Source organism: Hevea brasiliensis, chromosome 15 (assembly GCF_030052815.1).
Source record: "Hevea brasiliensis isolate MT/VB/25A 57/8 chromosome 15, ASM3005281v1, whole genome shotgun sequence".
Taxonomy (NCBI): Eukaryota; Viridiplantae; Streptophyta; class Magnoliopsida; order Malpighiales; family Euphorbiaceae; genus Hevea; species Hevea brasiliensis.
The window spans coordinates 56,231,904-56,253,113 of NC_079507.1; the positions used below are offsets into that span (position 1 = coordinate 56,231,904).

General features: G+C 32.4%; 4 protein-coding genes and 1 pseudogene across 4 annotated transcripts; 4 read left to right on the forward strand and 1 right to left on the reverse strand.

Annotated features, from left to right (window-relative positions):
* Positions 1-4,326: 4,326 nt before the first annotated feature.
* Positions 4,327-5,695, forward strand: LOC110635021 (CCG-binding protein 1). Its single transcript, XM_021784210.2, has 3 exons — positions 4,327-4,639; positions 4,794-4,867; positions 5,127-5,695. Exons 1-3 carry the CDS (start codon positions 4,396-4,398, stop codon positions 5,439-5,441), a joined length of 633 nt encoding a protein of 210 aa, XP_021639902.2. The 5' UTR covers positions 4,327-4,395; the 3' UTR covers positions 5,442-5,695.
* An 868-nt stretch (positions 5,696-6,563) lies between these two features.
* Positions 6,564-7,917, reverse strand: LOC110636215 (probable inactive receptor kinase At2g26730; annotated as a pseudogene).
* A 746-nt stretch (positions 7,918-8,663) lies between these two features.
* On the forward strand, positions 8,664-14,436 carry LOC110635005 (uncharacterized). The gene is made up of 9 exons (XM_058136588.1): positions 8,664-9,050; positions 9,396-9,659; positions 10,163-10,260; positions 11,041-11,131; positions 11,205-11,408; positions 11,490-11,746; positions 12,182-12,272; positions 12,430-12,646; positions 14,043-14,436. The coding sequence occupies exons 1-9, from the start codon at positions 8,841-8,843 to the stop codon at positions 14,252-14,254; spliced, it is 1,644 nt and encodes a 547-aa protein (XP_057992571.1). The 5' UTR covers positions 8,664-8,840; the 3' UTR covers positions 14,255-14,436.
* Positions 14,437-15,041: 605 nt separating this feature from the next.
* LOC110634985 (40S ribosomal protein S12) lies at positions 15,042-17,394 on the forward strand. The gene is made up of 4 exons (XM_021784159.2): positions 15,042-15,259; positions 15,384-15,669; positions 16,933-16,998; positions 17,169-17,394. Exons 1-4 carry the CDS (start codon positions 15,252-15,254, stop codon positions 17,226-17,228), a joined length of 420 nt encoding a protein of 139 aa, XP_021639851.1. The 5' UTR covers positions 15,042-15,251; the 3' UTR covers positions 17,229-17,394.
* Positions 17,395-18,104: 710 nt separating this feature from the next.
* LOC110634976 (protein DMR6-LIKE OXYGENASE 2) lies at positions 18,105-19,765 on the forward strand. The gene is made up of 3 exons (XM_021784147.2): positions 18,105-18,877; positions 18,956-19,283; positions 19,376-19,765. Exons 1-3 carry the CDS (start codon positions 18,426-18,428, stop codon positions 19,634-19,636), a joined length of 1,041 nt encoding a protein of 346 aa, XP_021639839.2. The 5' UTR covers positions 18,105-18,425; the 3' UTR covers positions 19,637-19,765.
* The last annotated feature ends 1,445 nt before the right edge of the window (positions 19,766-21,210 follow it).

Here is a 21,210-nt window from a genome sequence, read left to right on the forward strand (position 1 = left end):
CAAAAATCTTTATTGAATATGAAATTTAGATCCACATAATACTATCAAAAAAAATGGACCAGCTACACAATAAAAATAAAAAAATATATATACTTTATATTAAATTAATCTATAAAATATGCTGAGAAAATTCTAAATAGAAAATAGAAAAGATAATTGTATTAGATTAAATTGTAGATTGGATATTGGAAATTAATTTCTATAAAAGAAGGTTCACTTCTACATGGGATTCTAGGAATTATTTTTTATTATATTTTGAGGAAAAAAAAAGAATTTTAGAAAAAATATTTATTATGTATCAAATTTACTTAACATTTTAATTAAAATAAATTAATCATTTTTTGATAAAATTAATTACGATTGAGATCAAACTAAAAAAAAAGTTCAATACTATTAAACTAAAGTTTGTAAGTCAATAATAATATATTCTAATTAAAAACAAAAATAGGTAGAATACTCGCAAAAGTCACCTATATGAACTCAAATCTAATTATTATTCTTATTATCCAAATACGATTAAAATTTATCATAAATTACCTAAATCTGTCTCAAACTTGATTAATTTATCGCTATAATATATAATCTTATTTAATTTTATATATTTAATTCATAATCTACATAAAATATATTTTATTAATAATATATTTTAAAAATTAATAATCTTATAAAATATTCAAATTCTATTTACTTATAATACAATATATATAAAAATTTATAAATATTATTATAAAAATAAATATTTTCTATTTAATTAATTATTTATATAAATAAATTTAAATAATGGATATCAAATAAATAAAATTCGAATTCGATATTAATATTATTTTTTAAATATAAATTTATTATAAATTAATTTGTATATTAACAATTTTTTTAATATAATTCAATCGAATCGAATACTAGGATACCAGAAAATACTTGTTCATTACCATAAGTAATTTTTTTAGGAGATAATCATTGAAGTATTGCTGTGGTTGTATATACGGATAAATAAATCAGAAAATATAATGAATTATTGAGAGAGGGAGAGAGAGCTAAAGAGAAAGTACATGCATTTGCTGTAAACATATGCATTTTCCTTAATTTTTATATAAATAATGTAAAGAATATTCTCAAATCTCAACACTACATAAGGTGAAGATGCTGGCAATGTGATTTAGCAAATATAATTGTGCAAAGTGCACATGCATTTGCTACACCAAGAGTTGTCATTAAGCTTTATAAATGAAACTGTATATACCTATCCACCATGGAAGATTCTCGTTCTTAATTAATATTTATAAATGATCCTTTATTTTTTTTTTCCATTTCTTGTTTTTATAGTTTAATTAATTAATAATTATCTATAATAAAATTATTTTATTTTAATTAAATTTATTTGTAAAATTATAAATTGTATATGTTATTTATTATTAATTAAAATTTAATTTGTAAAAATCTAGATAATAATAATAAATTTTAAATTTTTAAGTGTTAACTTTATTAATATATGATATTTTATTAATATTTTAATTTATGTATACACAAATAAAAATTAAATAATAAATAATAATTTATAAATTTATTTTAATTAAATATTAATTTAATTATAAAAACAAGAAAGAGAATATGAAAGAGTTAATTTTATCTTTGAAAAAAAGAATGACAAAAGAATAATTTTATCATTTTTAATTAAAAAATTTACTATTATAAATTAGAAAAATTTGTATAAAATAAAATTAAAATTCAGAAATTTTATTGTAAAAAATTGAAGATGAAAGATTAAAGTGAAACAATTCTAGAGTTGAGGATTGACTGGAAAAAATTACTCCATTCTTCACATGATATAAGAGATGCTGCACTGTGATGTTAAATGTGTTGATTAAAAAAAAAAAACTAACAACTGAGAGTTCATAGACTATTTAAAATCTTAATTTAAAATTTTAATGTAAATGAATTAGCATTATTATTGAGAATGAAAAGTAATATCATTAAATATTAAGAATTGAAATATGGTATTGCAGCAGGTCATGGTAATGAGTCGGATTTTTGTGAGTATTCGATCCGATTGGATCCTGATAAGACGGGTTTAGATATTATATAATCGGGTTCGACACGGATTTGGATTTGAAAAATAATATCCGTGATGGGTTTGGGTTTTATATGTTAAGTATCTATTATCCGAACCCGTTTACATAAATATTTAATTAAATATAAAATATAAATTTTTATAATAATATTTATAAATTTTTATATATTTTACTTTATATAAAATATAATTTAAATATTTTATAAAATTATTAAATTTTTAAAATATAAATTATTAATTAAAATAATTTTTTTATATAAAATATTAATTAAAATATATAAAATTTTGGAGTTTTTTTTTTAATAATAATAATCGAGTTTAGAGGGGGTTTAGATAGTTGATAATAAATTTTAAATGAATTTGAGACAAATTTGGATTTTGATAATATTAATCGAGTTTGGATTCGAATGTGGTGATTTTCACGGGTACCTTACCCGCTGCGATCCCTAATCTGAATGATAAAAACGAGCAATATATGATACTTAGGGGAAAAATATTAAATTAAAATTTTTTATTTATTCAAATATATATATATATATATATATATATATATATATATTTATGGTAATTTCTTTTAATTAGGAGGTTATTTTCTTCTAATTATGAAGTAATAAGGAAAATTTTTTTACTATATTCCTAATCAGTACAGTTGGCACATTTTTATCGTATAAGAGAAAGAGCAAGAGTTGGAGGAATTCCTAGTGCTGATTTTCTTCATTGTTAAAACTGCTATATTATTAAGGAAATATTTTTTTAATATATTATTTAGAAAGTATTAAAAAATAATTTAAAATTAAATTTGAAAAATTTTAAGAATAAAAATATTAAAATAATAAAATTATTATTTTTTTAGTATTTAAAATAATTTTTTTTCCATGAAAAATAATTTTGATTATGTAACTTCAATGTAAAAAAGACACATAACTAATTTTCAATATGAAATATTTTTATAATCTTCTAATTCCTAATTAAGAATATAATGGTTTGACCTTTAAAATTTCCAAAATAGAAAAATCGTGGTATTAATATTTATAATTTATGAAGCATAGCATATTTTATTTTTTCCTATTTAGCATACATATATTCCTAAATGAAACAGTATTGTGTTGGTATAAAAAGGGATTCTAGGAGCCGAATGACATCAAACTACAAAATTTTTAATATTCAAACTATGGATGCTGATAAAAGCCGATTTCCTTCTCCATCTCCATGGCAATCATCACAGGTTCCATTCCAATTGCAACAACCACCACATCTTCCAGACCTAGGGCTGCCTTCATACCATAAGCAACCACCACAGCCTCCATCTCCATGGCAATCATCACAGGCTCCACCATATTCTCTATTCCAATTGCAACAACCACCACATCTTCCAGACCTAGGCCTGCCTTCATACCATCAGCAACCACCACAGCCTCCATCCCAACAGCCACAAGCAGGAAAACACAGGAAGAAGCATGTGTGGCATTCATATGACGGCGCAAGCAAGAAATTTATCATGAATGAAAGATATTCCGACAAGTGATCGAAGAGGTCATTAAGATGGCTTATGGAGTGGAATAAAATTATAGATAATGGTCTAGCACTACCAGCAATAAAATAGTTGGAAACCCTTTCATGAAATTAATATTTCTTTCATTTATTTCTACTTACCTCCTGAAAAAAATTCAATCCAAAAATGTTTCAATAATTGAAATCATAAGAATCTTATGATTCCAGTTTTTCTTAGAAGGCCTGCAAATCAAGCAGCTAATTGTCTAGGAAAATTGTTCTCCAAGAAAGTTGTTGATTGTAGTCGTGTCTGAATCTAATTAGGGTTCATAATAATAAAGAAATCGAATAAAAAAAAAATCTAATTATAAAGTATCTTCAAATTGAGATTTCACAAAGTGATTCGTCCTATTCAGGTATTCACAATAAAAAAATAGACTCCGAAAAAAGAAAGACAGTTGAAACGCCAATGATAGTTAAAATTTACTTAAAACTAATATAAATATATATTATTAAAATAATAAATATATATAAATTTAAATATAAAAAATTTTGTCATAAAAGTTATCAAGCTTTTTTTTTTTTTATAAAATTCAGTTTCTAATAATAGCACTCGAAATAAAAATATCTAAAATATAATATAAAAATCTAAATAATAATAATAATAATAATAATAATAATAATAATAAAAATCTAGTTCTGATCCACTTGGGTTGGGTCCACTGTACCTTTTAGAATTTAGCAGTATCCCTTCATAAGTTCTTTTTATCTGAAACGCTCACTGCCTGTCTTTGCGTGATCCAAATTTAGAATTATCATTTATCGATTTGGATGAGATGATAAAGTCTGTTCTTGTTCGTTCCTGTTCTTCTCCTTTGCTTGTCGAAGCTAAGGATTTCCATCGTTCAGACGCTTCCCGCAGGAGACATGGTTCAACCATCACTTGTTCTTCTTCTTCCTCCTCTTCTTCCTCAAGGAGCAGTGCTTATGTTCCTCGGCTTGAGCCGTTTAGTCGAACCAGGCTTGAAAGAGCTGTCAAGGAACCGCCGTTGATCGAAAAGTCCGGGAATGAACTCGCCGGTAGGTTTTCACTTTTATTCGGCCATTTGCAATATCATTACGGGCGTGATTGTAAATTTGACGAATGATTTGTTTTGATCAATGTGGATTTGCATTTTGTTTATGTTGTTTAATTCATCGGTGAGATCTAAAGCGTTAATGTGGTTTTATGTAGATTATTGTTCGACGCTTGAAGGAGATGGTTCTTATAGCTGCTGGAGAGCGTATTTTGAGCTGAAAGATTTGGAAGTAAGTCTTAGAGTACTTGATAAGCGTTAGATCAAATACTTGGATATACAATTGTCCATGCACCTTTTTATTATCATTTGTAGAGGCTCATATTTGTTTGATATTGTTGTTTTTTTCTGTAGAAATTATGTAACTGGGTACAGATTTGCCAAATCACCTAGTTGAATTTTTGCTATGTAGAATCAGTCTAATTTGGTGTTTTGCTTAAAAAAATATATAAATAAATTGACGAATTAGTTGGTTATTGGTATTGCTACAGAGAGAGTCACCGAAAGAGGATGTAGAGAAGCTAATTCTTCAAGCAGGTGGAGTGAAATCCTTGATTGGATGTTTGCATGGAATTTCCTCAATGCACAAAGGAAGGAAGAATGGTTTTGGTTTCATGGCACCAATTACTGTGGAGAAAGAAAGAGACAGAACATGTCCAATACCTGATGGATTGCCAAAATCTAAGGAAGAGCTAGAAGAAGAAGAGAAAGCTAGAATGCCAGATTCGCCATTTACTAGATTGCTTCGAACTAAAGGAAGATTTCCTGCTTGGTACTCTCCTACTCCTGACCATGAAACAGATTGATAAATAAGCTGCATTTTGTAGAGAACTTTTGTCAAGTTGCTTCTGTGCATAGCCGATATAAATAAAAGTGGTGGCTATGTGAGTTTTTCTGTTTCTTTGTTATGCAAATTATTGTCACCAGATGAGACTTTGGTATGTGTAATGGAAAGTTCTTTGTGCTGGAAGTTACGTTTCCAACATTCAGCATCTGTGAACTTTGTGAATATTATTGCAATGTTTCAGTTGTTAATGCTAAGTTGCACAAATGCATCATAGCTCTTTATGAATTTTTTTTTTTAATTTTTCATTTTTGTAAGTTGTGAATGTTACTGGGAGGCAGTGGATGCTTTATGGAGCTACATATTATGTTTGAAAATAGATCTAACCTTGATTGTCAATGCTTCGGGTTCACTGTTTAATAAGCTGAATATGATTTGTATTCAACTTTTATGACTAACAAGTATGCAGTTGTATACTTTGAATTCTTTTGTGTGTTAGGATTCAAAGGAAACTGAATTTGCAGAGTTTCTTGGTCCTGTCATCTCTACTAACACCTTCATCTATGGCAACTCCAGTTCACTCTCTTCCTCCACCAACTCTGGTTCAATTTCCACCACCACCAGTACACTTCCCACTTCCAACAATCCAATCACTTCCACCACCACCGTTTTATAGCCCACCTTCAGTCCAATCCCCACTACCACCAGTGCCCTCTCGGCCTCTCCTCATCTACCTGTCCACTCACCTCCACCACCAGTCCTCTCATCAGTGCCACCTTTTGTATCTCCTCCTCCTGTCCACCCTCCACCACCAGCTAAGACTATTTCTCCACCAAACATTGGCTATCTTTAACATTCGTATTCCTGAAATGAACTTCATCACCAGGAAATTTAATGCTTATTTTTATGGAATGGAAATTCTTGCTTGTTATTTGATTATACATTGTATACAAATTACTTGTTTCACTTTCTTTCTCATCATTTAGCATTATCAGTAAGGAATTCTAATAAAAGTGTTTTTTCATGTATTAATTTCAGTGGAGATGATCTTATCTGCTTTGATTTTACTACAAATAACAAGAACTTGAAACACATTTTCATTTCTCTGAAACCAGTACTTACTTCTACATTGTCAGAAGTTCTTTCATTTTGATATATATAGTCCTTGCTGGTCCTTCAATTTTTGAAGCATCTGTATCACTCTATCCATGGAAGGCCAATCTTTGGGATTATGTGAGATGCAACTCTGAGCAATTCCAATCACTTCTCTCATACTTTCTTTTACTTCTCCCATTTTTGGGTCAGATATACCAATCAGTCCTTCTCTCTTTCCCTTTTCTACGACGTATTCTCCCAAGTTGGTCACAGTAGGTCTCTTAGCAGTACTAAGCTCCAATAGCAAAATTCCGAAGCTGTAAACATCAGACTTACACGTAAACCTTTTTGGATAGTTTTGATTGCATGTCAGTTCAGGTGCAACTCTGCCAGGATTTCTTCTGATGATGGTTGTCGGAGGTATGAGGTAAGGTGTTTCATGGCCAGAAAGGCACGCAGAGCAGTCTGTCCGAATAAAGATATTGCTTGCCTTCACCACCCCACAAACAAGGGTGTTGCCTCTTCTTGTAACTTGGGTATGAATGAAGGCTATTGCCATTGCTGCACAAACTGCTATGCGCTTTCGAGCTTCCCACCTCAATGGGGTATGCTGAGTTCCTTCGCTTCCTAAAGGATAGCAACTGATGACAAGTCAAGTTTCTAATACCATTAAAATTCAAATTTAGATGCGAGAAATTGCATAGTTTTAAATATGTTAGTTGATGGTTTATGTGTGTCTGAACCAATTTCTCATATGAACCAGAAATTATCTGCTTAAAACTTGATAAATTATTAAACGAAATCTTTGGCTTGTCTACGTAGATTACAACGTTATACCATAATCAAGATTTCAAAACTAAAGCTAGAAATTCTTCCTAAGATTAGGCACAAATACTCGTACACAACAGAGGCTTCTCCACCATACCAGAAACTCCGGTGCATTGGCAAGAGCGAAGTGTTGCAAATTCCTCCATAGAAATTGATCCACAGCTCAATATCATCCGCTTAACCAACTTTTCTCGGCCTTCACCTAGAATAACTTTTGGAAGTTGAGCCAGCTCTGATTCCGATATATCACACTTCTTGGCAAAGTCTTCTTGTTTAAATATCAACTTAGGGAGTGTCATCTTCACCTCCGGCACCGACAATGGAGTTAAGTTGGTTACTTTTCCATCACTGGATTTGGTCTTCCATTTTACTACTCTACTAAAGATCAGTTGAATTGCTGCGTAGATGATGGAAAAAACAGAAAATAAGGCCTGTGGAAGACAAGCTAAAGCTACCTTGTTCATGTCTGGCATAGGCTTGAAAGAATTTCTGTTTTGTTCTTAGCAAACACGCCATTGATTTTTTTTTCTCCCTTTCTGATGTTCCAAGCCAATCGTTGGTTTTTTCACCAGAAAATCTTGGAGATATCATCCAAGAAAATAAGCACAACGCTTGCTTATTTGTATAGATTGGTCTAATATTTTGCATAGAGACAAGGAATTTGGTTTTGAACAGAAAGCATGTGTATTAATCATTGCCATCCCTTCCATGGCAAGGATCAAGATCATCACTTGCTTCGATGCAATATCATGTCTACCTAATTATTGTGATATTAATTATGTTTCTTAAAAGACACTATGGATTTTCTAAAGAGTGCATGTTATCTTTTTTTTTTTGTATGTTATAGATAAAAGATTTTCTAATAGATGTAAATATGCACCATTAAAATTTATTTAATTCACTACAGAAAAGATAAATTTTAAATTATTAAATATGATTTGCTTCCATTGCACATTATTTTTCATAATAAATAAGCATATTTAATAACCTTTAACAAGTGTAATATTATACTCATAAAAAATGTATACACTCAACTAACCAATAAATATTATTTTAGCTAAAATGATAATAAGTTGGTAGCTTTTTATTGGTGAAGTGTATAATGCTATATATATATATATATATATATATATATATATATATATATATATATATATATATATATATATATAATTCACACTTGGTCCAATAGTCAAATCATGGCAAATTTCGGAAACGCCGCCGTTTTAATCATTTGGGTCAAGTAACTATTCGATAAAAACGTCACCGTTTTGATTTCGGCTCCTTTGCTTGCACGTTTAATCAAAACTCGGTAGATGGTGGTTGAGGTGTTGTCCATCTCAAGCCCACCGCTGGTTTCTTTCTATTCAAATATCTATCAAAACTAAAAAAGCTCTATCAATTTGTAAACAACCTCCAAATTTCCCTGATTCACAGTCCATTTCCACGAAAAGTTCACATATTCTGCTAGAAATACTTGTATTTCGTACCATATACAATGGAAGAGAACAAGAGTTCACCGATGAAGGAGGATAAACAGCCCCAAGAGCAAGAAGCTGAGCAGAAACAAGAACGTGCAGCAGAGAAATCATCGTCACCGCCACCACCGGATCCTAAGACCAATGGAGGAGGATGGGTTGGTTGGGGTTTCTCTCCTTTCTCCGTTCTCTCAGATCTCCAGAAGGCTGCCGAAGATATCTCCCGCAATGTAGGTTTCATTTATTTCCCTCTTTCAATATTGGCATTCAATTTTTCGGTTTTTAAGTTTTTGAAATTAGGATTTTGGATTTTTTTTTCTTTGTTTTATACTGGGATGCGGATATTAGTTTTGTGTCAGATCTAGTTTGTAGGTGGGATTAATGTGGTGGTTTGCAGTCATGATAGACTCATTTTGATGCTTTTTTTTGTTGTTGGTTTTGTGTGTTTCTTTATGAATTAAAATCAAAATGTGGGGTTTCGAGTTTTTGGTGGTTGTATTTTAGCATCTCCTAATTGTCTGCAAGTAGTTACTAGTTTGCTTGAATTTCTTTTGAGCGGTTCCATCTGGATGCAGGCTGCTGTGGTTGCAGAGAAGGCAGCAAAGAGCATTGCAGATATTCAAAATGTTGCTGACGATTCTGAATCTTCTAAGGGGGAGGAAGAGCAAGCAGAATCCGACAGTGATAAGGAAACTGAAGCTAGCGGTGAAACTGACAAGCTGCGCAAATCTGCTTTAGATAAATTGGAGAAAGCAAGCGAAGATTCCTTTCTAGGCCAGGCAAGTTTTACTCGTACATTTGCTGTTTTAAATTGTAATGCATCATTGCAGTTCCACTGGGTACATATATGGTTACTTTTTATTCTGTACTAAAGGTTTAGACCATAGGTTTGTGAAGGTCTAGTCAATGGATTCTAGAGTTCTGGTTTTCCTTTACTTGATATTTGCTTGTGTAACTGAATCATGTTGAATTTATCTTTCAAATTAATTCACCTTTTGTAATTCTTCATCCCCTTCTTACCATATCTGTTCACCTGGGCTTCATTGCTTGATTGGCAGTAGTATTTATTTTACAGCTGTCTCTCTCTCTCTCTCTCTCTCTCTCTCTGTGTGTGTGTGTGTGTGTGTGTGGGGGGGGGGGGGGGGGGGGGGGGGGGGGGGTGGGGGGGGGGGATTTTTTCAACATCAGTATTTATTTCATGTTCTCAATAAGTGATTATTTTGTGTATAGTCTGTATTTGCTATTGCAATGGAAATGCTCTTATTCATTTGGTTATAATGTTACTTGCCTTAATTAATTCTGTAAGCATCATATTATTTCTTGTTGCTTTCAATGTTTTTAGGGTTTGAAGGTTCTTGATCACTCAGTTGAGAATTTTGCGTCAGGAGCATGGCAAACATTAGGAAGTGCATGGAAAGGGGGTTCAAATTTGGTTCAAAAGTAAGTAGTGTTGTAGTTGAAACTTATCATTGTTTTGATTATTGAAAATTATTTGTTATTAATACAGAAAAAATGTAGAATAGCACGTAGTGCAAGCTAAATAGAATTTGTGTCATGCATTCTAATGCATGTAGTCTATGTTATAAAAATAATTGATTTGCAGGAAGATATGATTGCAGTCTTTTGATACCTTCTAAGATGAGAGTGAAGATGTTTGCAAAATGTTGCTTTTTCTCTCTGTTTTTGTTGCTGTTGGAAGGGACGAAACTTTGAACGAGTTGTGGATGTTAGGGATGTTTACTTTATGCCTAGAACAATGTACAGACTACAGAACAAAAATATCTGTTCTTATAGGGATCTCTTGGTCTTGGGCATCTCTCTCTTTTTTATCCCCTCACTTTAAGATCTCCTGTAGCTTTGTATATATCATTTGCTTCTAGTAAATTCTGTTTGGGGTTTGCCTATGTGAGGTCTACCTTGACCTGTATGCTTTTGTATATTCTCAGTTTGAATAAAAAATGAAACCTGTAACATGCTGTAAGGATTTGTTTACCTAGCTAGTCCCAACCATCTATGTAGAAAGAGTCCTGTAGGGATAAGTGGGAAAATTGTAAAAGAGAACTTTTGTACTTCTGCAACTACTGAATATGGAAAGCAAATACATGCTGGAAAAGTATAATATCACAAAATTGCAGAGTCTACTGTGCAGTGCAAGATTCTGTTTCAAATGAGTTTTCAGATTTCTGGTTCCTATTTCCCCTTTTTCCTTTTTTTATATAGGCTTGAGCATTCTGCTGTGAACCTTGCTGAATCAATTCAACATGGTGGCATACCAGGAGGAGCTGGTTCTGTAGCACCATCCTTACTAGAGGTGGATAGCATGAACCTTATCATTTTGGTCATGAATGTTGTTATTATTGCTTATTCTCACCTTCATGTTGCAGACTGGAAAAGCTTTTACAGCTAAGGGAATGCAAGTGCTTGAATATGTTGGCAAGGAGACCATGGATCTGCTGATCACAGAGACTGGTATTGAAGTTGAGAAAAATTCTGAACACTCTGAACGAGAAGCTGATGAGGATCAGTTACTTGAGGAAGTAACATTTGATCGATGCTTCTATATATATGGAGGTCCAGAACATTTGGAGGTCACTTTCATATCATCAATCTTGAAATTTGTTGGTTGAAATGATAGTTAATATTGAAATTGTTGGACTGTTATTCTGTAGGAGCTTGAGGCATTGTCCAGCCATTATGCCCTCTTATTTAACCGAAGAAAAGCAAAATTACCCTTGGAACAGAAGTCTGTATATGATGGAAAACTTAAACTTGTTCAGCAAATGTTCAATTTGAGTATCGAAATGGATGAAAATAATGCAGAGTCCAACAAAGGGAGGAAAATAGAGAATGGAACTGAAGGAAGTAGTGATGAGATGAAAAATTTACATGATTCAAGTGTCAGCAAAGCTGCTGACATGGTTGCAGGGTAATTCCGCTTTGCACATTTCTGTTTAGAAACTTTATGTGTCAAAAAACCTTTTCTGGTAAAATGTATGTTCTATGGGGGTTTGTTATTTGTCATTTATTATTCTGATTTCTATTTCTCACCTCATCAACTTACCTTTTTAAGATTGGAGATCTCTGATAATATTTTAACTGTTTACTTTCTATTCAATTTTAGTCTATACCTTCTAGTTGGTCACCCTCACCAGCTAAAGTTGTCTGTAAATTGTGGACATTGCTTGTCCGGTTTGTTATTTTAGATATAATTATATGTTGACGGTGGTTGCTGTGACGCCTGGTTTGTTATTCAATGTGAGTGCTGAAATTTGCCAGCTTAAAGTGATTGATATATGACTGGTTTTCTATGCTTTGTCATCTGCTGTCTCATATAATTTTCTTAAAATGTTGCTACTTGCAGATCTACAAGTGCCTTAGCAGGACTTACTGCAAATGACATAGTCCAAAGAACTGCTGGGAGATTAGAAACTCTTCACTCAGAAGGGGTTCATGTATGGAGATTTTTATTTTATTTTATTTTATTTTTATTTTTTGTATGGAGATATGTTAGATATAATGGAAATATCTATCTTTTATATATTTTTCTTTGTTTAGATTGCTTTTTCCCTGAGGCGTGCAAAAATATGATAAAAATGCATATCTTTGCAGAGGCTTTCTGAAATTTGCAGTTCAGCTGTGTCTCAACTTCTGATGCTTGGAAAATCCATCATATCCAATGCTAATAAAGTGCAGGAAGAAGGTGTTGATGAGAATATTGTGAACATTAACTGGCCTGAAGATTCTGTTGAAAAAGCTAAGATAATCCAAGCAAAGGCACAATCCATGGCAGGATATGTTGAAGCAGTTTGCAATAGTTTTATCTCAGGTTAGTTTTATGGTACTTGGTAATCTTAATAATACTGTTCAGATTAGCTCAACATTTTAAGCTGGTGTGAGAATTACATAGATCCATATGGTCTTTATTTATCGGTTTGGTAAAAAACAACATTTTTACATCATTTAAGCGCTCAACTTCCTATAATTGGGAAACTGATTGTAAATTAACTCATTAGTCATTACTGTGTGTTCCAATTGATATCACTTTACTTTTATACAGCAAGATCGATGCCTCAAAAGTTCTGCAATTTGGAATGTTGAACACAGTAAGCTCATGATTTTGTTATTTAAATCTTTGTTTCGAAAACCACACAATTGGTTTACAACCGCTTCTGATTGCATTCTGAAATGTGTTAGGCAACACTAAACAGGAGTATCGTTATTGGCTGTAATACCTTTTCATTGCAGATAATTTTAGCAATTATTTTTCTGATGACAATAAAGATTTTTACTAAACGATTTGAGTATACTACCAAATCATATTGTGTATGTGATACTTGGTGATGAGCCATAATCCATAAATGTTAAGCTAAGGTTGCACTTGCACCAACTCGAAGTTCTTGCATTACCCGATACTCATTTTCATTGGTGGGACATAGCTATCATTCTTTTTAAATTGGCATTTGATGTTTTGACTTTTGAATAAGTAGGGTTAAGTGCAAATAAACTGCATTAAATTCTTGATTTCCAGCTGAAGCTTTTATCCTCTTTATGTTTTAGACAATGCCATTGCACTTTATAATTCAAATAATCTTGAATTCTGATTGATATATTTGCTTGTTGCTTTTTTTTCTAGTTTTTTTTTTTCATAATTCTGTTCTCACCTTAAATAATATATTTCACGCTGCCGCCCTTTTGGTGGAGTTCCTATATAATCACTATTCTAGCATCTTGAACATATGTATTTGTCTAAATATCAATAACCATAAGTTGAGGAATGTAGATCTCAATGTCCAAGAAGCAAATGAGTTGAGGTGAAACACTGGGTTTGCTGGAAGTATAGGTGGTGATCTGGGTGGGGAGTACACCCAACCCAAGGTTTAAATACTATATACCGTTAATTTTTCAAACCCAACCCAGGCTGTTAACTTTATACTGTAAAGTGTAAACCAATTCTTTTCTTTTATAAAAACCACTTCTGTTGAAAGCTTTATCATAGTTTGTACAAATTGTATCAGGCTTGATGACTGACAACTAAATTTTGTTGTTGATAACAGATCTGTACTAACATTGCATAAATAAGAAGATTATATGATTGCTTTGCAGTCATATCCTTTATATTTTCACATTTCTTCTTCCATCTTTTCCTCTCTCTCACTGTGGCTTTGTTTCCGTTTACCGTAAAGAACTTTATTTGATTGCTTGATTCATGTAATTTTGTTCAGGCATCTCTGATGTAGCCGAGGCCCACGTAGCTGCTATGAAGGTTGCTGCTGCAGGTTCCCATGATAATATTCCAAAGACGTCAACCCAAGAAAAAGCTAATGCCTTCTCTGAACTTACCCGTGCTGACTGGACCACTGCAGTGAGCAAAATCCAGGATGGGTTACAACACTTGTCATATGTAGTCATTTCCACATCTATGCCATCTGCTTGAGAACTATCTACATACACATTTTATCAATCTTACTTGTAAATAGCAGTTCAATTTTTTGGGCAGGTATTTTATTCTGTCTGAAAATGAAATCCGAATTTAGAAGAAACAATTTCTTCTGTAGATCTTGTGTTCAGTTTGAATGCTAGTTGCAAATAGTAAATGATTTCCCATTTCTAAAGAAATCATGAGTCCAAAAAAAAAAAAGGATTGAAAAACACGCTTGGATTGAAGAGGGTTTTATTTAAAATTTTATTTTTCAAAAATAAATTTTAATCATTTCGTGATTTCTTTATTATTTGATGAAGAATTTATTCATTGCTTATATGTATGTGCATAATCTGATTGTTAATTATGATAACATCATATAGGATTTCTGCTCATGTGGTCTCATTTAAATTAACTAAAAGTAAAAGGAAAGTAATCTGATTGAATAAAAATTTCATTTAAGAATCTAATTGAGGCTTCCTATATTTTATAAAAAAATATTTTTTTAAAAAATATTTTTTGTATTTTTTTAACATTTCGGACATTAAAAAAATAAATAAATAGAAAATATTTTTTAATTAAAGTAAAAATTAAATTATTTTTAAAAAATATTTTAAAAATTATTTTTATTTCTTAAATTGTAATAATTTTATGTAAAAAAATATTTTTTTTATAAAAAATATTATTTTATATAAAGTTATTTAAAAAAAAAAAGAAAGTAATGCTTCGTTATACAAATGGTCAGAATGAACTTTTGCCCAGATACTACGAAGGAAATTCCCTTTTCATTTTTTGTGAATTTGTCTTCTTACCTCAAAAAAATATAGTTTTTGTCCTGATTTGGGCCACTTGTGGATTTGCCCATCTGCAAGTTGTAGCCCCGCCCGCAACTGAAGTCCGAGACACAAAACCCTAATTTCTATTTAGCTTTTGCCCACTGCAATCTTAAAATCGCTTAGCTTATTGAGGAGCTGCCTCAATTTCTCCACGAACCAGATCATTCAGCAACAAAATGTCAGGGTAGGATTATACAATGCGATGTTTTTCAATACGGAAATGTTGGTTTCATGATTGATGCTTTATTTCTGCTTCGATTATATCATGTAGAGTGTCTTTTCTTGATTTAAATCTATCTCTTTGGCAGTGAGGAAGGTACCGTTGCTGTTGAGACACCTGCACCTCTCGGTGAAGCCATGGATTTGATGACTGCATTGCAGCTAGTCCTCAGAAGATCTTTGGCTCATGGTGGGCTTATTCGAGGTCTTCACGAAGGTGCAAAAGTGATCGAGAAGCATACTGCCCAGCTCTGCGTATTGGCAGAGGACTGCAACCAGCCGGACTATGTTAAACTTGTCAAAGGCCTTTGTGCCGATCATGGTGTTGGGCTTTTGACTATTCCTAGTGCTAAGACCCTTGGCGAGTGGGCTGGCGTGAGTATTCTTCATTTGCTAGCTTTTATAATATCTTGTTTTTTTCAATTGAAATCTATGCTCTTCTTCTTTAATTACATGCATTGAACGCAATATTTGTTTTATTGATACAACTTTTTATTAGCTAAGATCGTATAGGTTTGTGTTTTGTTTTTATTCCTATTTTAATGGAGACGTAATTGTAAGATTCATGACATGAATATACGCGCATGATGGGGAAGTCCGTTGTGGATGCTGGGGCTACCAATCTATCCATTGCTTGGGCTTTCTACACATCTCGGATCTCTGAATGAAAATTATGATTTCTCATTCCTTGTTGGACTAATAATTTCAAAATTGATCTGGGTTAGTTGAAAGAGTTGTGTAAGAATAGAAAATGCAGAGAATACTTGGCATGCTAAATGCAGTTAGTTGTGGTTGTGTTATACAACTACTAGTCATAGCATTTTCTCTGTTTCAGCTTCCACTGTGTAAAACATTAGCATCCTGTTAATTGTTCCCGATGTTAAGACCCTTGGCAGGTCGGTTTGTAGGCTAGCTTTCAGATGTGTGGGGTTTCTTTCTTGAAATTATGTCAAATATTTTCAACTGAATTCCACATTGGTATTTCCTTTTTAAATAGTATTTATGCATTCATCATCATGTTTCTTTTTAATGATAAAAAGTCTTGCTAGCTTGGTAAAATTATTAAAATGTGTTAATTCGTGACAGCTTATTCTTAACTGACACATAGTTATTGAGATTCATTGATATATGCATGAGATGGGAAGTCCATTTAAGATACTGGGGGCAACTAATGTATGCTTGTGCTTTCTTTTTATCTTGATTCTATCTTTGAATAAAGATTGATTTCTTATCCCTCGTTGGCCTTATAATTTGAAAAAATGTGAGTTTGGTGAAGACCTCAGAAAGAATAACAGGAAATCATTGCACAAAACACTAGCTTCATTGGTGTGAGTCTTAATTATATCTATTCTTGTACATTGTTGGGTAATGGCTCTAGTAGTTGTGGTACTTTGCATCTCCCCAAATATTTGGACTCAATGAAATATGATTTAAACTTGCCTAATTTTTTTCCTGAAAACATTTACCAGTTTTTTTTTTTTCCTTTGAATTGTCTAACAGTTTTTGTTGATTTTTCTATCCTGCTGTGCTACAGATCATCACTTTTTCACTCTGGACTACTTTGCTCACTTCCTCCATCTAGTTATGATTTGCTAATTCTAACATCATCTCGTGATATTTCTTGGGTCCTTACTGCAGTTGTGTAAGATTGATTCCGAAGGCAAAGCAAGGAAGGTGGTTGGTTGCTCTTGTGTCGTGGTTCAGGTGCGAGTCTATTTCAAATATTTTATGTTTGTACTCACATTTATTTATATGAAGTTGATTTCTCTTTTCTTTTCTCACTCCCTCTCTTTCTCTCTCTCTCTCTCTCTCTCTCTCTCTCACACACACACACACAGCTAAATGATAAGTTCCAACCCTTGCTTGTTTTGCAGGATTATGGTGAGGAGAGTGAAGGTCTTAATGTTGTTCAGCAACACATCAAGTCTCACTGAGTAGAAGTGGATCCGAATTTGTAGAGACCTTTTTTTATTGTTTTCATGATACCCTCATCCTATGGGGTTTTTGATTGTTTGCTAGCTGCGTTTATTACCAACTGATTGTTTCAATTTATTGTGGTGGAACACCCTTTTTTAATACATGACATGCGGATTTAGCAAACATTTTGGGCATTCAAAATTAAAACTGTGGTTGATTTTATAGATGATAGAATGGAAGAGTCAGGTACTTGAAATTTTAGAGATGGTTGGCACTTTAATCTGACATGGAACATCCATTTGGCCTGCATAGGTCCTATAACAGAAAAATGGTTCTCTAGCAATTCTGATTTGGCCAAATCAAGACATCCAATTTGAGAACATAATTTCCAGGGGCATTGGCACAAGAATAGCCAATCAATACTGCAAAATAAGTATATTTGTTTTATGTAAACCTATATATGCTTCATATGGCATTATAGGATTTCACTGTCCTGGAAGACAAAGGTAGTAGTATGCTGTTTGGGCAGAATGATTTGTATATAAAGCTTTCATTACTAAGAATTCTATGTATTGACAGCTAAGATTGGTTCCAAGTTCCAATCAGTCCGGAGTCGGGAGGGTGCTACCCCATAGCTATTTTAATGCCGTATGAAGCTCGCTAATGATTCTTGCTCTATTTACAAGACGAGCATCCCTTGCTATCGTCTGCCTGTTCATTTGTCAGTAACAAATTACAATTATATCCCACAATTCAACCTTGAATAGCGTGATCGAGTTGCAAAGCTCATCCCCTCTTGCAGAGCTGGTGCTTCTTCTCTTGAAGAAATCGGCATTCTACCAGACACTGTTGTAGGTTTGGAGGGATTGGAACCAACAGCAATATGACCTAAACATGACTGATCCTTTGTTCTTCTACTTACTTGTTCGCGCTGGCTACACTCATTTGATGCCACCTGGGGCGTGCAAATCTTGAACGTCTTTTTTCCTTGTTATGCCTAAAATAAAATTGAGGCACAAGTTGAGTCTCACAAGATAGAAGCTTCCATGCCATGGTCCACTCACCTAACAAATACCTACTTCTCAAAAGTCAAAATTTCTTTTTCTTCTCCCAAGAAAATTGTCTATATTTATTGAATTTGATTAACCTTAATCCCATCTTAAATCACCATACATCTCTATTTTCCTTTTCTTGCTGAAGATTATTGAGAAGCTATGGGTGACATTGATCCTTCTTTCGTTCAAGACCATGAGCAGAGGCCAGATTTCAAAAGCATAGAAATTGAAGAAATCCCAGTTATTGATCTCTCAGTTTCAAGCCCAAGTGACATTCAAGAAGTAGTTTCAAAGATTGGAGAAGCATGCAAGAAATATGGGTTTTTTCAAGTGATTAATCATGGAGTAGCACTGGAGCTGCGTCAAAAGACTGAGAAGGTGGCAAAAGAATTCTTTGATCAGTCGCTGGAGGAGAAAAGGAAGGTGAAGCGAAACGAGGTAGATCCTATGGGATACTACGACAGTGAACATACTAAAAATGTTAGGGATTGGAAGGAGGTTTTTGACTACTTGGTGTTGGACCCAACTCTGATTCCTGCCTCAGCTGATCCTGATGATAAAGAGCTAAGGACTTTGACCAATCAATGGCCTCAGTACCCCTTTGAATTCAGGTATCGTTTTCAAATCTTCAGGCAATGAAATTCTACTCCATTCAATTCAACCACTGAAAAATTGATTGTAATGATCAGGGAGAAATGCCAAGAATACACCAAGCAAGTTGAAAAACTAGCTTTCAAGTTGCTGGAACTTATTTCTATGAGCTTAGGCTTACCAGCTGATCGTTTGAATGGCTACTTCAAGGACCAAATCAGCTTTGCTAGGCTCAATCACTATCCTCCATGCCCTGCTCCCCATCTAGCTCTTGGTGTGGGTCGACACAAAGATGGTGGTGCCTTAACCGTCCTTGCTCAAGATGAAGTTGGAGGACTGGAAATTGCCAGGAGAGCAGACGGCGAGTGGGTTCCGGTCAAGCCAATACCAGATGCCTTCATCATCAACATAGGCAATTGTATGCAGGTATTAGCTTAGCTGATATTTAGCCAATAGTAATGATTATATGGTGCACTAGTCCAACGACACCTTTTCTATTTGAATTGTGGGGATTACAGGTTTGGAGCAATGATCTGTACTGGAGTGCAGAGCACAGGGTGGTGGTGAACTCGGAGAAGGAAAGGTTTTCAATGCCATTTTTCTTTTTCCCTGCACACTATGTCCAAATTAAGCCTCTGGAGGAGCTAGTGAATGAGCAAAAACCTCCCAAATACAAAGAATTCAACTGGGGAAAGTTTTTTGCTAATAGAAACCGTAGTGATTACAAGCAACAAGAAGTGGAAAATGTCCAAATCGATCATTACAAGGCACCTGAGTAGCTGTTTCGAGTGGCTTCTATGTGTCTATCAGCAAATAATATGCAGTCATGAACTACAAATTTAAATGGTGTGATATTCTCTATTCCCATTTAGCTTTGTGAACATATAAACTATTAGATCTGTTTTTTACTTTTTTTTTTTTAAGTTTTAATTATTTAATGTTTTCTTTCATATTTTTAATTCATATTAAATAAGATATAAAAATGGGATGAGTTTATTTAATTATAACTGAAAATAAAATTTAATTATGTTAATAAAAAATAATTCAATTATTAAATTGATTTAAGTTAATAATTTTCAAAATTTTTTATTTTTAATTATTGATTTGATTATCTTTAAAATAGTAATTAAACTAATTGAATTTATATACTAATAATATGAATTATGTTTTTATAATAATATATAAAATTATTTCCCTATTTTATAGTGTAAAACAGTAAAAAAAGGAAAGACAAGAAAATGAATTTTAAAATTGAAAGATTTGAATTTAATTGTCAACTAATTTGGCATTATGACATTTGTTAAGGTAAAAATGTATGTATTTGAAAGGTAAAAAAAAAAAATAAAAGAATATACAATTGAATTTTATTTAACATCTAACTCTAATTTAATTCTACAAAGCTCTCTCCTAACCTAAGTTAATTCAGAGGCTAAAAACATATCACTTACTTGATAAATTCAGTTTTAGAACTCTCTTGATTAGCTTAAATTTTAATTTAATAATATTAAGATTATTTTTAAAATAATAAAATTTTAAATTTAAATCTAAATTAAAATAAATAAAAATATTAACTATAAATTACATAATTACCTCCTGATATTTGGTTTGCTTAGAACCCTTATATGTGTTGGTCTATAGATGAGCTAAGCAATGAAAGATTTTTTTTTTTTCATTTTTTTTAAATCATTAACTATTCAATTTTAAGTATTGCTTTTGAAATCACAAAACTTAAGTCATCCACTCAATCAACAAACTATTAATTATTCTGTCTATTAAAAAAAAAAAGAATTCTTATTATTGAACAAGACTTGGAAAAGTCAATAGAGTGGCCAAATTTATTGTATAATTTTCTTGGCACAGCTTCGAATTATCAAACTATATTAGATATCATTAATTAATCATAAGAAATTTGTACCCGATCAATAGAAAGTGCTGAAGCTTCTTTTGGACAAAAACTGCCCACGTCTTTCAATAGCTAAGCTTATATATTAGTGCCCTTGCATGTTAAAGGCAAACAAAAATGGATAATTAAGAGAACTTGCATTATGGGGCAACTTCTCAATATGGGGCACAAGACCTCATAGCAAGAACTTTGTCCTAACACGCGGTGCCTTATAAGGCTGAGCATTTGATTCAAATTGAACTGATACTGAATTAAATCGATAAAATCGAATTAATCGAATTATTATATTTTAGAAATCGAATCGAATTGAATTGTATAAAAAATCGAAATGACCGAACCACCTTAATTCAGTTCAGTTCGAACCGATTAGTTTTTGGATTTTGATTATTTTTTTATTTAGACTTATTTTTCAAGTTATTTGGTTTGATTTTGACATTGATTTGAACCTAA

Bases quoted from the DNA above. Each gene is read 5' to 3' on its own strand.
- LOC110635021 (XM_021784210.2), top strand. From the start codon at position 4,396: ATGATAAAGTCTGTTCTTGTTCGTTCCTGTTCTTCTCCTTTGCTTGTC. The intron at 4,640-4,793 runs GTAGGTTTTCAC...GGTTTTATGTAG, and splicing joins GTCCGGGAATGAACTCGCCG to ATTATTGTTCGACGCTTGAA. The intron at 4,868-5,126 runs GTAAGTCTTAGA...GTATTGCTACAG, and splicing joins TTGAGCTGAAAGATTTGGAA to AGAGAGTCACCGAAAGAGGA.
- LOC110635005 (XM_058136588.1), top strand. From the start codon at position 8,841: ATGGAAGAGAACAAGAGTTCACCGATGAAGGAGGATAAACAGCCCCAA. The intron at 10,261-11,040 runs GTAAGTAGTGTT...TTTTTTATATAG, and splicing joins GGTTCAAATTTGGTTCAAAA to GCTTGAGCATTCTGCTGTGA. The intron at 12,647-14,042 runs GTTAGTTTTATG...AATTTTGTTCAG, and splicing joins TTGCAATAGTTTTATCTCAG to GCATCTCTGATGTAGCCGAG.
- LOC110634985 (XM_021784159.2), top strand. The intron at 15,670-16,932 runs GTGAGTATTCTT...TCCTTACTGCAG, and splicing joins CCCTTGGCGAGTGGGCTGGC to TTGTGTAAGATTGATTCCGA. The intron at 16,999-17,168 runs GTGCGAGTCTAT...CTTGTTTTGCAG, and splicing joins GCTCTTGTGTCGTGGTTCAG to GATTATGGTGAGGAGAGTGA.
- LOC110634976 (XM_021784147.2), top strand. From the start codon at position 18,426: ATGGGTGACATTGATCCTTCTTTCGTTCAAGACCATGAGCAGAGGCCA. The intron at 18,878-18,955 runs GTATCGTTTTCA...TGTAATGATCAG, and splicing joins CAGTACCCCTTTGAATTCAG to GGAGAAATGCCAAGAATACA. The intron at 19,284-19,375 runs GTATTAGCTTAG...TGGGGATTACAG, and splicing joins ACATAGGCAATTGTATGCAG to GTTTGGAGCAATGATCTGTA.